Below are 16,021 nucleotides of genomic sequence, written 5' to 3' on the forward strand. Positions count from 1 at the left end.
GAAGTGGAGCCGCCCGGAGCCATCCGTGTCACAGGAGCGCCTCAGCCCAGACGCGCCTCGGCCCATGGCCGCCTACCCGTACCGCCCGGGCCCCGGGGCTGGCCCTTCCGCGGGCGCCGCGCTGCCGGACCAGAGCTTCCTGTGGAATGTCTTCCAGAGGTGCGGCCGGCCGCGCAGGCGCTTGCGGGCCTCCACTGGGTTCTTCTTGGTCTCAGCCCCGGGCCTTCCCCCGCCCCGTGACCCCGGCCTCCAGTCCGACGTCCTTCCTGGTGCCCCAGGCCCCTGTCCCTTGCTCCGTCCCCCCACCTTCCATCCTTGGCGTCCTGTCCGGCCCCCTTTCTAGTCCCCCTCGGCCTCTCCCACGCCGGCCCCTGCTCCGTCCCCCCGACCCTTGGCCTTCTCTCCGCCCCCCGCCTTGTCTCCCGCAGTCCCCAGGCCCCTCCCAAGGTGCAGAGCCGCCAGCCGCGGGTCGCAGCCCGCTCGCCCTGGGGCTCGGCCTCCATCCCTCTCCCCTCACAGCCGGTGCCCGGAGTTGCTCCGGGGCGGAGGGTCTCCCAGGGATGCTTGTTTAGGGGAGCAGAAACGCAGACTCTTCCCCGGCTGCTGAAATGCCAGCAACCAGGAAAGAAGCCGGGCCGCGGCTGTGGGGCAGGTGACCGTCACCGCAGTGCCTTCCGTCCCTGGTCGTCCTTCCAGCGAACGAATGACCCAAAGTGGAGTGACTCATGATCAGGGAACGACTTAGTTATCTGAGAGAATCTTTTTCTGCTTGTGAAAAGGAGAAAACCTGGTGCAGGTGGAATTCAGCCAGGCCCAGGGAGGGAGACCTGAGAAAGTGGAGAAGCAGCTTGGGTTTGGGCAGGGAGCGTGCCTAGACAGTGAAGGAGGCAGGCTTCCTTGTTCCCCAGCGGGTCATGGGACTGAGAAGTCGAGCAGCCAAAGGGAAGGGCCCAGGGAAGGAAGAGCCAGAATTAATTTAGGATTGACTGGAGAGTCAAACCTTTGCTTTGCCCTCTTTTGCTTTTCCTACACTTTGAATCGCTAGCTTAACTGATCTTAATTTTGTAGGGTTGACAAAGACAGGAGCGGTGTGATATCCGACAACGAGCTTCAGCAAGCACTATCCAATGGTGAGTGGCACCTGGCCATCTGGACTTGTAAACTGCAAGTCTGACCACCCGTAGTAAATAACTTTCTTCTTGAATTATTTTCCAAATCATTAAGACTTAATTATCATCTCTGGCCCGTGGAGGAGGAGCTTCTGGCTTGTTTTGTCGGGTGGTTTCCTGGTGGTTGTGTCGGTGCTGCTCTGAGTCCTTGCCGAGCTGCTGGGGCAACTGCATGGAGGACACAGGGCAAGCCTGAGAAATGGAGGCTGGGGTGTCAGCTTTAGGAGCGCAGAGAGCCTGGCTTTGTACGGCAGACATCCTTCAGGTTTGTCGAGGGCTGTTGAATTTCTCAGGTGACTGCGTCTTGTGACTCCTCTGGAGCGGGGCATCAAGGCCCCAGAGACACCGATGGGGAAGCAACTAAGGCTACTGGAGGCTCTGACAGCCGGATCGCGGGGAGGTGGGCTTCTCAGTGGGGGATGCTAGTCATTCAGACATGGGTGAGAGGGTTTCAGCTCTTGGTGCTGGTGCTGGGAGCTCACCGTGGAGTCGCCTTTTTGCTGGTTTCAGCATGATTAATCCATGGAAGTACCACTGGAGACCTTGATTCCATAAATACCTGGCTGTGTGGCTCTTTTTTTAACCCCTCAGATGCCACTGTCTTTTCTGATTCTTGCGTTTGTGGTGCCGTCCAGAGGTGTGCTATTTAAGCCAGAAGGGGGTTGACTTTAAGCGGTAATGAAGATGTTGAAAGGCTCACCTTGCCTAGTGGGAGCAGCTGGTGGCGTAGCAGGCGGACGCTGCCTCACAGCCCTGCGCGTGGCGCGCACCACGGATGTTCCCTTTGTTACTCCTGGTGGATTGGTATTTACAGGTTAACACAGGTAACGTTTTCCCTAGAGGGAGTCAGTATTGCTTCCAGTTCAGCGGGTTGGTAAAGCAGGTGGTTCTTTGCTCTGTCAGAACATAATCTTGAATCAGGAGCCTGCTGGAGAGAGAATTTTGACAGAATTGCCCACAGGATGTTCAGCCCACCATTCCTAAGATGCTTTGAAATCAATACCTGGTTTAAGCCCACCGAAAAGTGTATATCAGGATCGTCTCACAGTGGCCCTGTAGAGTCACTTTTCTTGATTTGCCCTGCGGGATTCCCTCAGCTTCTGTTGGGGCGATGTAAGAACTTGCCCCATGAAGCGGGTAGTAGCTTAGCCCTGAGAGGGACGGGCGTGGCAGCCCCCCTTCCCGCCACGTGGCCGCCTCACTCCTCCCTGGGGGTGTGGTGCTTCTTGTGTGGAGCAACTGTGATGGTTGTCCTGTCTTGTTTTGTTTGTCTTAACCTGAATCTTCTAACCAGTCACATTTTCTCTTCAAATTAGCTGCTAAAAATTTTAAATTAGATTTCTGGCTCGCCAGTACCATGAGCTTAGAATTTTAAGAGGTGAATTTTACTGATAGTCTGAGACCCCTAACTTTCGTATGCTTTTTTCCTCGCATCCAACATGACCAGAGTTTGCTTTCTTTTGCTGTGCCGTGAATATCTTGTACATTCCGTTAGGCCCTTTCTGCAGGAAGGCAGGTTATGAACGGGTACAGATCTCTCGTCCTTTCACAGCCTCAGAGTGCGCGGTAAGCTCTCAGGCTGAGAGCAGGACCAGACTCCGGGTGTGTGCCTGCACAGCTAGGCGCTCACCCCACCCCTGTGCTGTCCCACCTGTGTCTTCCCGTTGGCGCCCCCGAAGCATAGGTGCCCCGTGGCTCCCACCGCTTGCCAGGCTCTGCTCCTTCCACCCAGGATACCTGCCTTTCCTCGAGGCACCCGCGGCACCTTCCTTTCCTGGATGCTGCCCTTTTCCTCCTCCTGGTTCCGCTGGAGTCGTTTTGCAGCAGTCTCTGGCTACTGGGCGTCAGCTTTTGGAGGAAGCTGGTCGAGCTGGTCTCTTGTTTGCAGTTGTGTCGTGTCACCTCGGTCACCAAGGATGGACACAAGTCAGTTCTCTTCACTGTCCTCGAATTCCCATAGCTGATACGATTGGAGTTATTTTGACTTTTGATTTTTCCCCCAGGATTGGGCTTCTTTTCTCGTATTAGGACTAGAATATTAAGCTATTTCAGGAAATCAGTTTAATTAGCTTATTACTGGTGGGAAAATTGGAGGTTCAAAGTAGCGTGGTTTCTCTCTGCAGTGAGATCTGTGCCTCTGATGCACTCTGTTAAAACCCAACTGAAACCACCCTGAAGAAGTACTCGTGGGTCCTGTACACTTTGAGTCCTTTATGCAGCTTGTTTCCCCGGGAGCGCGTCTGAAGATGACTGCTCGGTTAAGAGGTGTGAATAGAGACAGGACTGTCTTGCCTTCTGTTTGAAATAACATGTCACAAACTGTCTTCAGTTAGGTACTTTTTTTTTTTTAATTTTTACTTTCACATTGTTCCTTGGAATTATAGGAAATTAATTTTGCTCAAGCCTCTTTTTTTGTGCTTCTGTAGGTTTACGTTGACATAACATATTGATGTATTTTGAGGAGGCATTTTTCAGCTGGACTTTAAATAGTAATAAGTCATATATTCTTTTAGAGGTATTTTTAGCAAAATATATTTCAGCTCTCCTGGAGATCCCGTATTGAGTAGCAGTGAGAGAGATCAGACCACATAAGCCGACAGTTCCCTGCTGACTGACCATCGGGTCACCTCACTGTCACTCCGTCATAGGCCCAGCTTATGAGGCAGCGGAGGGTCTGGGTTTACCTTCTTCACCCTGCACCTGCTGTGCTCAGAGCCTGCACGTCCCCGAGGAGGGCCTGCCTGTGTGGCTACTAGCCGCCTCCGGGAACATGCTGCCCCTTTGCCTGGGCGGCTCACGCTCACCCTGCAGCTGCGGCAGGCACGTGCCCCCCGGTGCCTGGAGCTTCCCTGGTTGACAACACATGCGAGGTGTGGTCTCAGCTTTCGGTGGAGGATTAGGGGCGCCCTGTGCAACTCCCCGGGAAGCGGGTGCCTGTTCCCCCCGGATTTTTCCCCATGCCTTTTCCCTCTGCTGATTTTACTCTGTGTCTCTTGCTGTAATAAACTGACTGTGAGTTTTGTGAGTCCTAGCGAGTCATCAAGCCTGGGGTGTGGTCTCGGAGGCCCCCAACACAGCCTGTTGTATCTGCTTGTCCCAGAAACTTGTGCAGCAGAGTTTCAGGTGGAAGCAGAGGAAGACGGGGTTGGCTTTATTCCACGACCTCGGCCTTGGGCAGATCACACTCTGGGACAACTGGAGGCTTAGCCCCTCCCCCTCGGGCCCAGCCCATGTCCACCAGGTCCCACATCGCCTGGTACAGAACCGGAGACATCACTCATCTATCAGAATGGAGTGTACAGAGTTTCACTGTGAGACACTTAGGTTGTTTCTGATTTTTTTCAGTGTAAATACTGTAGTGATTTCATAGAACAAGTTTCTAGAAGTGGCATTTATCAGATCAAAGGCTGTAGGTGGTGTTACGGCTATTGATGGTGTTCAGATTGCCTTTAGAAAGGCCATATTTCCAGTCGTGGCTCTTTGAGGCCGTAGTTGAAGGTGACTGGTGGGATACAGAGTTTGTGACCCTGAAGAGGCACCAGTGTCCTGGCCGATTCCATGCGAGCCCGTAGAACTGCTCTCACCCCTTCCTACTTGGCTCCTCTTTCGGGAAGAAATGCCCAGAAGGGCTGGGAGTCCCAGATCTGATGCAGTAAAGTGGAACGAGATCACCAGTGGTGCTGTAAAAAAAAGTCTGGTTTTTTCCCCCAAAGATTCCAGGTAAGCAGGTATTTCAGTGTGCGTTTGCTGGATGCCATGACGACTCAGCCCATTATCTCTCACTGAAGTCCAAGTTTGTGGTAACAGGATGCAATTTCAAGAAAGAAAACTCTCTGGAGAGCAAAAAGACAGAATATATTATCACAAAGCAGAGCGGGGGTTTTTCTCATTTGAGAAGGGATCAGATATAAATTCTTTAAATCATCTGTGTGCTTGAGGGTTACAGGGGAAAATGCTAAGTGTCCTGATGTTGACCCACCCCCTCAGTGGAGCTGCGACCCACTTGTACCCAAATTATGGGTGAAAAAAGTTATGTGTAGTCAGTTTACATGGAAAAAACTGTGTATGTTTCTGTTTTCTTTGGTCTTTTCAGATGAAATTGAGGCAAGACTTACAGGAACAGGGACCATATCTTGTATTTCTAAGTAAAAGTCTGACAGGAAGTCTTCTGCAAGCTGGTGGTTGTGACATTCCTAGACATGTTGGTTACTGGGAATGTTTGAAATTGGGGCTGGCCCGGAAAATCGGGGGGAGGGTCACTGGCGCTGAAGGGAATCTCGCTGCTCAGTGTGTCCTGTGTTTCCAGCAGGCTCTGTTAGACATGCTTCTCCACATTGCAGTGCGTTTTCTTACAGAAAACTGCAGATTTTCAGGCTGACGCTCCAGTGTGTTTAACACTTAGTATAACTGGAGTAATGTTGCCCTCACTAGGGGCTGTGAAGCTTTGATGTTTAGTCTGAGAACCAGGCCACAGGGCTTGGCATGAGCTAAACAGTCACTTAACTGTTGGCTGTTGTGATTATCCCTTGGTTTCCGTGGAGGGTCAGGCCCCGTTTGGGTAACAGGGACGGGCCGGGGAGGCACCAGGAGCCTGTCTCCACCTCCCAGGCTGGGCGGCCTGCGGGTCTCCTCCCCAGCCCTGACTCAGCCCGGGGCGACCTGCCGCTCTCCCGAGCCTCACGGCCCTGCAGCTCGGCCGTCGGACCCTCTGGTCCACGCCTCCCTCTGCCTGGCCGTCACCGCGGAAAGCGCCTGGGTTTGCATCATCACTTAACTATTTTTCTCGTGTCACTTCTGTTTAAAACGCGTTCGGCCGAGTCCTTTGCCAGCGTGGCCAGGGACGCACCCCCGCTCACAGTCGGGATGGGCAGTGGGCGCAGGCCACTCAGCGGGGCGGTCACTGTGGACTCTCAGGTCACAGCCTGCGTCAGAGGTGGAGCGAAGGCAGGAAGGAGTCCAGCAGCTGCGTTTGGTTCCTCGGGCTCCTGGTCCTGGTGGGTCATCTCCTGCGGAAACACCAGCCGGGGCGTGAGCAGCTAGAAAGTCAGAAACGGTGAAGAAGCGACAGCCTTCTGGCATGGAGTCCCCCTCTTTCTCTTGGCTTCTCTGTAGCACAGTTTCTTTGTACACTGGTTTTCAACGATGCTGACCTTTTCTGATACCTTTATAGACATCCTCCTGCCTGCCGTCCCCCAAACGCCTGTAAAGTGTGCAGAGATGCTCACCCAGTGCACAGGGGTCCCCGCTGCGGGCCAGGCTCGGGCGCCGGTGGAGCAGAGGGAGGGGCCGAGGGGCCCGGGTGCGGGGCGCTCAGGGGGGCTCCTCTGAGGGAGCCTCGTAGAAACGGAGGCGTAAGGAGAGGCAGGGGTCGAGGTGAAGGTGTGCGTGTGTTTGGGGGCCATGCTGGATGTCGGGAGAAGCGCGTGTGGGCCAGGTCGGGGACGTGCTCCAAGCCCAGTGGTCGCGGCCGGGCAGGAAGGGTGCTGCCTCGTGTGTGGCCAGGGGATGGGACTCTGCCACCCAGAGCTCAAACCGTCTGTAGAGAGGGAAAAATGGGGGGATGGGGAGAGATGCTGCTCTCCCGCCCCGTAAAAATGTTTTTACATTGTTTTTAGTGAGTATAAAAATTGGTAAAGGTGCAAATCACTCTGAAAACAGATCCTTGCGCATAAAGGTCCCTGGTGAGCATTCCATCATCACAGTGGATAAATGGTTCTCAATCGTCAAATCCATCAGTGTCAACAGTCCCCTTTAAAATAGATATTCGATAACATCCCCATTACTGCTCTGAAGTGAATCGTGGAATAATGTGTCCTGCCTTTTCACAATTTTAGAGAAAATAGTATGCTGCCTAGACTGTCATTTGAGGAGAAAAACGTACAGCGTGGTTTCACGGTGCGCTGTCCAGCAGGGTCGCTGCACGACGTGTGCAGCTGCCCCGGTCCTGGGAGCGGTGGCCCTTGGGGTGGGATTTTCTGAAGTGGTAGCTGGTGACGTTCTTAGCACAGCTAAGTGCCATTTTCTCAGCTTACCTGGTGCTGTGGCCCTGGGAAGTTCTGTGAGTATTAAAATGGCATCTCTTGGTTATAAAGTGAACAAGAGTGAGCTTCCAGGTGCAGGTCTTCCTGAGCAGCTTTGAATGTCTGGCTGGACCTGAGCGATTCCCCGGGCAGTGTGGATAGGACCTGACTGACCCATCGTCCTGGAGGCGGCGTCCCCTGCGGAGAACCGTGGCTCTAGGGTCTTGATGTTGAAAGCTAATTACTTATTTTCTCTGGCTTCTGGGGTTACAGACTGGGGATTCAGAGTTTCTTCTCTTTCTTAATTTCTGCTGTTTGTTTCAGGCACCTGGACTCCGTTTAATCCAGTGACGGTCCGGTCGATCATATGTAAGTAGCGGCAACACGTGCTGCCTGTGCTTCTCACCCGATTTCTCGTCCGGAACTGCCGCCCGGCCCGGCCCTTCACTGAGTCTTTGCTTTGAGTTGACCGTCCAACCCGTCCTTCCTTTCTCAGTCTAAAGATCTCACTTAGGCCTCACACGCAGTCACGTCTTGCTTGCCCGTTGACTAGAGGAAGCGTGCGAGTTCTCGTGTGAAACGGCTCTGAACTGGAGTGTGCTTGTGACCAAACCAAGATCACGCAGATGACCTGAAAAGGGACCAAACGGTGTATTACTTTCTCTGTAGCCGTGTTTCAGACTGAGTGTTTATCCATGGTGCCTGCAGTTATATGTACATGTAGTTACAAGTTCTTTCTTATTTGGACCTGGAATTAGGCTTTCTTAATGAAAGGCGGGCCTTACTAAAAAAAATCTAAAGCCAGTATCTTGTTCTCCTCAGAGTAGAGGCCTCCCTCGCCCGAGGACTCTTCTGAGCCCCCACTCGGGACTCGGGTCCGCTGGGGGACGGGGCGGCTCCACGAATGGGACCCGGAGCTGGGAGGGTTGGGGTGGGCCCCTCGACGGCTCTGCACTGCGGCTCCGGTTCCTTCCTAAGCGCGGGTGCGCCCTGCCGCTGTCGTGCTTTTGAGGAACCTCCTTCAGTGTAAAGCGTTTTTATTGCGGCTCCACCAGGGTGTTTGGCTCGCATGCCTCACGCCCGCCTAGCACGATTTAGGGCTGTGGCTGGGTCACCGCCAGCACCTGGGGACCTGCTGGCCGAACAGCAGGCTGGGTCCCGGAGGAGCCAGGCCCGCGGGGGGTGTGGGCGCGCCTCTGCTCTAGGTTCTTGCTGATTCACGCCCTTCCGTCTCAGCCATGTTTGACAGAGAGAACAAGGCCGGCGTGAACTTCAGCGAGTTCACTGGCGTCTGGAAGTACATCACAGACTGGCAGAACGTCTTCCGCACCTACGACAGGGACAACTCGGGCATGATCGACAAGAACGAGCTCAAGCAAGCCCTCTCAGGTTTTGGTAAAACACTTGTCTTGGCTGCGTAGCTCTTTCATTTTGGAGCAGGGCCATAAGGTTTATCTTGTTACTGTGTTCAACTTAATGATTTTTAAAGCAGTCTATGTGAAATTTTTGTTTACATCACACAGTTTTATATTTTCATGTTACGTATATCGTGAAGGCTTATATTTGACTTGGAGGCTTCTATACGGTTTTTCATCCAAAATGAGATAAGGGCTATGCAGTAGTTTGTCTTTTGTGAAGTGGAGTGATGTCACAGGCACATTGAGAATGTGGCTTTTGAAACAATTTAAAGTGAACAAGTCAAAATAAAACAGTGTAGGACTATTCATATTTCCTGACATGAAAATACACAGAAGATAGAATGCCCACAGGGGACGAGCCCGTGAGTTGCGTGGAGCGTAGGCCTGAGTGTGGAAGCTCCCATTCTCAAGTGCATGTCAGCACGTGTGCGTGTGCCACGTGCGTGCCAGCCTGAGCGTGTGCCGTGCTGTGAGCAGTGTTCACGTGGTGCCTTCCAGAGCGCGTCAGCGGGCCTTCTGGTCCAGCGCGCACGTGGGCCTGAGGGGAACTTGGGATTTGTTATTTATGGAGGGAGGACTGTAGCCATTACACCAAGATTCTGGTTTGTTTGACATTCACTGGGCCCTCTGTTCGCAGGGCCCTTCTGTCAGATTACATTGTACTTTATTCTGACTAGTTCAGGGTTTAATAATATAAAGTACGTTTTGGTTCTTGTGGTTGTTCATGTGCTTCTCCCCTCCCCCCTCTTTCTCTGGGCGTGTCCTTTATGGCTGTCCTCTCCGGTTTCTCTTTCTTGCTTTAGAGGCTCTGGGACCCCACAGGAAGTTTGTGTTGTGAGCCTGCCACGCGTGGGTCAGGCTTTGGGTAGGACATTGACCTCAGGTTCTCTGAATTGAAACTTGGAATGCAGCTGACCTTGCTGTGCCGTAGGTGGGGGGCTGGGAGGGAGGTGGCCCCCACAGAGCAGTCCTGGGCAGGAGGGAGCCAGAGGCCTGGCCGGCTGGAACCTGGACCCTGTGAGTTAACTTCCAGACTGGTGACCTCAGGTGTCACCGAACACAGTGTTTCTAACCTTGTCAGGCCCCAGAGCCCTCTTTTGACTTAGTTCCAGTGACCGTCGCGTCCTGGGAGCTCAGGTTGGAAATGCGGAGGTCGACAAGCCCTGGTCAGACCTGGGACATTTGTGGCTGTGGTAGGTCAGTGGTGGTCCCTCAAGGTCAGGAGCCGACAGGCCCCGTCGAGCTGGGCAGAGCCGAGATCCTTCCTGACTTCCGGCTTTTCCTGGAAAAAGTAAATATCCCGTTGCAGCATTTCTTCAGTTATTCCAAAAAGTTTCTGCCTGTGATCGGTCCGCCATTTCCTAGCACCTTCTCTGGAGCCTTTTCTTCCACGCAAGGGGCATTGTCATCCTTCACAGGTTACTTGTTAGTAACTGTTAGGAAATGTGCCCCAGGAGTGAAATTTCCTGTTTTGGTTTCACTCCTGAGAACAAGCGTCTGTTGGCCAAGCTGGGGGCTGTGTTGTAGCTCAGCAGATGCGTGAGGGAGTCAGGGGTGCGGGGGGAGGTCAGGCCCTAAGGTGTCCTCTGGCCTCTGTTAGTGCCACACAGGGTCTCAGGCCTGCCCTGGCGGGGCTGTGTGACTGACCAGCGCAGCCGCTGGATTTGATGGTCCATCCGTTCATTTTTTAGGCTCTTATTCCTAGTATGTGCTACATGCCAGGTGCAGAGACCTGGAAATAAGAAGGTGCATAAGGCCTGGGCCTCACACTCTGCTAGTGGGGGGCGCTGACAGCCCCATCCCCAGCAAACGCCCCCATCCTGCACCCAGCCCCTGGCAGCCCAAGGCCAATGTGGTTTTTATAAGGAATTTCACGAGAGTGTAGTGAACCTTCACTTCCTCCTTGCTCGCTTTCAGCCACTTTCCATCTTCCTGCTGCATTTGCTCCGCCCCCCTTTTCATGCTGAGGAGTCCAAGCCGGCACCCTGTCACTTCATCCCTGGAGCCCGAGCCTCTGGCTCCCCTGACCAAGTTAGCGGTGTGTTTACGGCCAGGGCGGCTGAGTTAGGCCCCAGCAGGTCTACAGCAGCCTCCGCCCCTTTCTTGATGCTGTTGGCTCCTTGTAGACACGGGTGGTGCCCTGATCCGGATCTGTCCTTTGCCATGGTTACTGACTGGCGTCCGGCTTTTCTCCTGGTGCTGAGAGCAGGCGCTGGATGCCCAGTGGAGGTTGCTGGTTCTCAGGAAAGAAGGGCTTGTTCCCTCCACTGGGCATCTGTGCCCTGGAAGTGCAGCAGCGGGGCCGGGGGACACACAGTGAGGGGGCCAGCAGGGTTTCCACCTGCCTCACTGACCCTAAAATGGTTTGCTGAGGGGGGTTCACGTCTTGGGTTTTGGAGGGGGGAGCGGGCCAGAGGTCCGAGAGTCCCGGCAGCCGGCGGAGCCCTGTCTGATTCCGGAGCCCTGCTCTCCCTGCTGCTGTGTCTTTGTCACCATCTCGTGTGTCCTTTCCCAGCCTGGGCAGGAAACCATTGCACAGCAATGGCTTGGGCGGGCACTGCCCTGTCACCATGTCCCAAGCTCACCCTCACCAGCCGGGCCTCTGTCTCTCTGGGCCACAGGCACCGGTGCCGGGCGTGAGGGGGCGCCCATCCAGCACCCGCCCGCCTCTCTTTTCTAAGTCGGGGTCCTGTCTTCTACTCAGCTGCAGGGCAGGGGGCCCTGGATTTAAGTCACAGGAGGCATAGAGCGCGCTGACCACTCTGGAAAGTACTGTCACGTGTTTGCATGTGTGACTCTTTTTCAGTAGAGTGATGAAGTGCCTGTACAGGTAATTAACTGTGACGTTCACTCAGACAGTAGGTGTGCATATCCTTGCAAAGATTCCAGCGAGGCTGAAAACCAGTAAAAATATGTTGGCACCTGGATCTTGTCTCCTGAATAAGTAAGGAAACCACGGTCACACAGGTGGTGAGGTTAGGAGGGAAGGAAGGGGAAGGGCTTAGAGCCGCCCCGGGGCGTCCTTGCTGGAGGCCTTCCAGGACGCCCAGCAAGCTGAAGGTGGAGTCAGGGACTCCGCCGTCACCTGGGTGACCCTTCGAGGGCTTCAGTCTGTGTGCGGCCGCCTTACTTCTCACGGCCTGACGTCGGAGAGCTGATTGAGGTGGGGGAGGGGCCGTCAGTCAGCCTCCTCGCTCCTGGGCGCCTCGTTCCTCCTACAGGTTTTAGCTGGCGAAGCCTCCTCCAGCAACGAGTAACCCAGGGCAGCCGAGTGTCGGAAAATTCAACAGTAAAGGGCTTCTGAGGAGGCTAACTCCACAGCGTTCCGGAAGGCCCCAGGGGCCAGGGGCGTGGCACTGGGGTGGGTGTGAACCAGTGACTGGGTGACTCCGGACCCTCCAGGAAGGGGCTGCTGGCCTCTGAGTGAGCCCCTCCTCGCGGTGGGGCCGGCACTGCACAGTGGCCACCAGGCTCTCAGTGTGTTGCAGTGCGCTTGCACCTGGGGATCCCTGGGGCCCGTGTCCCCTGGGGCCCATGTCGTGTTCTCGGGAGGGAGAGACTGGGGTCTGGGGAGCGAGCGTGGGTGCTGACTCTGCTCTCCTCCTCCAGGGTACCGGCTCTCTGACCAGTTTCACGACACCCTCATTCGGAAGTTTGACAGACAAGGACAGGGGCAGATCGCCTTTGACGACTTCATCCAGGGCTGCATCGTCTTGCAGGTACCGGCTGCGCGGGGCCCGCAGGCGCTGACTGCAGGAAGGGGTGGGATGACGAAGCAGGGGCGCAGGAGTCAGACACGTAAAACTGGTTCTGGAACTTAGAGGAGTTAGTGTGCTGTTTGGAGGAGTAGCTAGTTGCTCTGTTAGACGGAGGTGCAGACAGCAGGGCCCCTCCTGCCCTGGAAACACCGGGAGCTGTCCCTTTGGAGGGGATCCGGTGGGCTCTTTCCATGCATACCCCGGTATTTTGGTGTATTTTATTATGAGAATTGGGTGAGCTTCTGTCGTGTGCACTGCTGGCTCCTAAGCTAGGAGCTGTGCCCTGAGCGCAGGGGGCCCTGTTTGGGTGTTAGAAACAGTGTCTGGCGGGGCTGGTGATCCCAGTGACCGCCGCCTCACGGTTCCCTGCGGTGCTTCTGTGGTTCCCTCTGCGGCCTCACTGCTTTACCCAGGAGAGAACTAAGTGCAGGCCCAGAGGAGCCCTCCTAGGATGGAGGGCGGGAGCCCTCGAGCCCGCCCTGGCTGTCCCCACACAGGCCCTGCTCCTGTTTCTCGGTAGGGAGCCCAGGTCCATAGATTTAAGCTTTAGAAATGCAGTGACTTGGTATAAACCCTCATGTCTTTCAAAACTTTCTTTTTTGACAAATCTCAAAAAAAAAAAAAAATAGCAGAGACAACAGTATAATGAACCCATGTGCCCATTATTTAGATTCAGCAGTTATCAACTCATGGCCAAGTCCACATAAGACTCTGTGACACCCTCCCTCTTAATTCTGTCACAATTCCATTTATGGGAAGCGAATGTGTTTTCCCTAAGTATTTCAGTAGAACCTAGCCCTGAAAGATAGCCTTGCAGTTTGCATTCAAATCGAGGTTCCATCTTGTTGGTTTTAGAATCCACAGAGGGGTGTGCTAGGCACGAGGTTATCAGTATAATTTGGAATTTGGGAAAGCATTCTCAGGTTTTCTCCCCATTAAAGCGATAGTTCAGTAAGTGAAGTTTCTCTGCCTGGTCTGCTATCCTGATTTCTTTCCCGGGGAATCTGGGCCCATCAGTCCCTGTCCTTCAGTGACTTGGAGAGCCAGGTCTGTTAGCATTTAAGCCTCACGTCTCTGAAAAGCGGAGAGCCTTACCCCGTCTCTCCCTCTTAGGGTCTGGTGAGGCAGGATTACGTGTTTGCAGTGTTGTCGGCACACGTTAGGAACAGGTGTAGTGTGAAAGTCTCTCACTAGGATCTGCGTCTGGATTGTTGTGGGCTTAGGATTTTCATCTGAGGTTATGTCCCATAAGTGACCACCTGATCCTTATATCTCTGCGTAAGCAAGGGTCCTCGCATGTCAGCTTTCAGCCCCCAGAGTAGCAGGATCTGAGTCCCCTGAGAAGCTCACGCGGTGCCTCTGCCAGGAGGCTGCCCGCAGCTGGCCGTGGCCTCTGGGCCATGCTGGAAGCCGGCTGCTGGCCCTGCTCCCTCCCACCCTTGGAGAAGGAGCCGAGACGCTGGACAGAGGTGGGGAATCGAAAAGGAAAGGCTAAGCTGCAGGCCACATGTAAAAAGTCCTCAAAAGCGTTTTCTTTCATCTGCCTCTTTCCAAAAAGAAAAAGGCTTTTTGAAAATTGTTTTCTACAAAGCAACATGGAAACTTGTAGAAATCTTGGGAAAAGACAGTTAAGTGTAAAGAAAGGGAAATCACCCATCGGTCTCCGGGCGGGAGGTTACTGCCGCTGGTGGTTTCTGTGGTTTGTGTCACGCCAGCGTTTCACACACAGGAAGCTCCTGGCTAACGCCTGTGCGGACTGTCACCTGTGTCAGCCCGTATGTTGTTGGCCGTCAGCCTGCCCAGCACAGGAGAGGGGTGGAACTGGAGAGACTGAGGTGCAGGAGACACGGCTCACGGGCCAGGCTGCAGCCTTGCTCTCGGCCCCTGGGCAGGTGGACAGGCGACCACCAAGGTCACGATGAGCCTGGGGCACTGTCTTCTGTCAGCAGGATTCTTCAGAGCTTGCCATGGTTGCCCAGCATCTGTCATTTGGGGTGGCACTTACCTAACCGTCCCTGCTCTCGGGCGGCCAGGCTTGTGAACAGACTGAGGTGGTGCCCGGGGGGTGTGGTCAGACAGGAGGGGCTCGGGCATCAGGTAGGAGGTGGGTGGGCGGCAGAGGGGGGGGAGGGGGGTCTGTAGCAGGGGTGGGGGGCGTCGGGCAGGAGGAGGTGGGCGGGCAGGTCCTGAGTGGGGAGGGGGGCTGGGCATCAGCCAGGGTCCTGGGCTGGCACAAGGAGATCCTGCCCTTCTGGCTCTGCGCTGGGCTTCCCCTGTTGGGCAGCAGGTTCTAAAGGAGGAGCCCAGTGGGGGCTGGTTTCCCTTTGTCCTGAGCGGCACATGGCCAGAGAAGAGGTGAGCCTTCAGGGAGGCCCCCCAGGAGAACAGTCTTAGAGTGGGAAGGGAGGACCCAGGCTCACCACCATGGACTTGGGAAGCCAGGTTCCGGGGCCACAGGGCTCCGCCAGGACCCAGGGCCGCGGTGTGTAGTGGAGCTGCACTGGCGGCCCACCCGCCTACCCGCTGCTGTCCTGCCCCCCCGCCCCCGGCATCTCCAGGGTGGACCGGCCTGGCTTTTGAGGGTGGCCGAGGGTACCTCGCCCATGCCCCTCTGCGGGCAGAGACATGAATGCTTCTGAAATTGGGTTCCTGAATGCCCTTTTACCAGTACAGTTGGTTCCTTCTGTTTGATAAGTATTAGATCTAAACATCTGTTGTTTTTTCCTCAGAGGTTGACAGATATATTCAGACGCTACGATACGGATCAGGACGGCTGGATTCAGGTGTCATATGAACAGTATCTTTCCATGGTCTTCAGCATCGTATGACACTGGCCTTCTGCAAATACCAACGAGACGTACGGAAAAAAAGACTGAAAATGCCAAATCCCTCACCTGTAACGAAATGGTACGCAGATGAGTTAGATACTGCTCTTCCTTTAGATTTTGTATAATTACTCCTTGGGGACCAGTACATACGTGGATAAGCGGGTTGATGTTTTGCAGTTGTAACAGTAGTTACGTCATTACTAAGGTTCACACATTTGATTTGAGGCTGTTTAATTGTGCCATGAGGTAAGATATAATAATGTTACAGGGACTCTGCTTGCAAAAAACTCATCATGTGCTTTTCTAGATAGCTCCAGTTCCAGAGTGGAAATACTTTATTAGCCAATAGGAATTTTAAATAATACGGAACTTGCACAGAAGACTGCTCACGTGCCTTACTTTTTAAGGGGGTTTATTGTATTCATTGGAATATGCAGCGGAAGCAATAAAGCACATGTGCCCTTGTCCCCATCCGTCTCAGCTGTGCTCTCCTGGAGCTCCGAGGGGTCCGGCACCTTCTGGGGTGTGCCCTGGCTTGCTCGTGGAAATCCCGAGATTCATCCATCCTCTATGACAGGAGGTGGTTTGCATTTCGTGAAACTTCTTTGGAAATACAAACCCAAATTTGATTTAGAAGGGAATGGGTTTTCTTTCACTTACTAATGAAGCACCTCTGTGCCCTCTGATGGACTGTTAATTACGGTTTTTCACACATGAAAGCGGAAGGAGGGATGCAGTCAGCCCCCCACGTGGTGGGCGCACAGCCAGTCCCAGGGTGGCCCTGTGCCCGTCCACACGGAATCGCTTTAGGCTCTTTCTGTCCCCTCA

The 16,021-nt window shown here is 54.3% G+C and overlaps 1 protein-coding gene across 2 annotated transcripts; it reads left to right on the plus strand.

The window, feature by feature from the left end:
* PDCD6 (programmed cell death 6) lies at positions 1-15,666 on the plus strand. Of its 2 annotated transcripts, none has more exons than XM_061187616.1 (6): positions 1-159; positions 1,069-1,130; positions 7,514-7,558; positions 8,426-8,584; positions 12,217-12,326; positions 15,095-15,666. In XM_061187616.1, the coding sequence occupies exons 1-6, from the start codon at positions 65-67 to the stop codon at positions 15,191-15,193; spliced, it is 570 nt and encodes a 189-aa protein (XP_061043599.1). In that variant the 5' UTR covers positions 1-64; the 3' UTR covers positions 15,194-15,666. The 2 variants fall into 2 exon arrangements, with proteins under 2 accessions (XP_061043599.1, XP_061043600.1); XM_061187617.1 differs by having other exon boundaries at positions 8,426-8,578.
* Positions 15,667-16,021: the final 355 nt, after the last annotated feature.

This window comes from Eubalaena glacialis, chromosome 4 (genome assembly GCF_028564815.1).
Source record: "Eubalaena glacialis isolate mEubGla1 chromosome 4, mEubGla1.1.hap2.+ XY, whole genome shotgun sequence".
In the NCBI taxonomy this organism is placed as follows: domain Eukaryota; kingdom Metazoa; phylum Chordata; class Mammalia; order Artiodactyla; family Balaenidae; genus Eubalaena; species Eubalaena glacialis.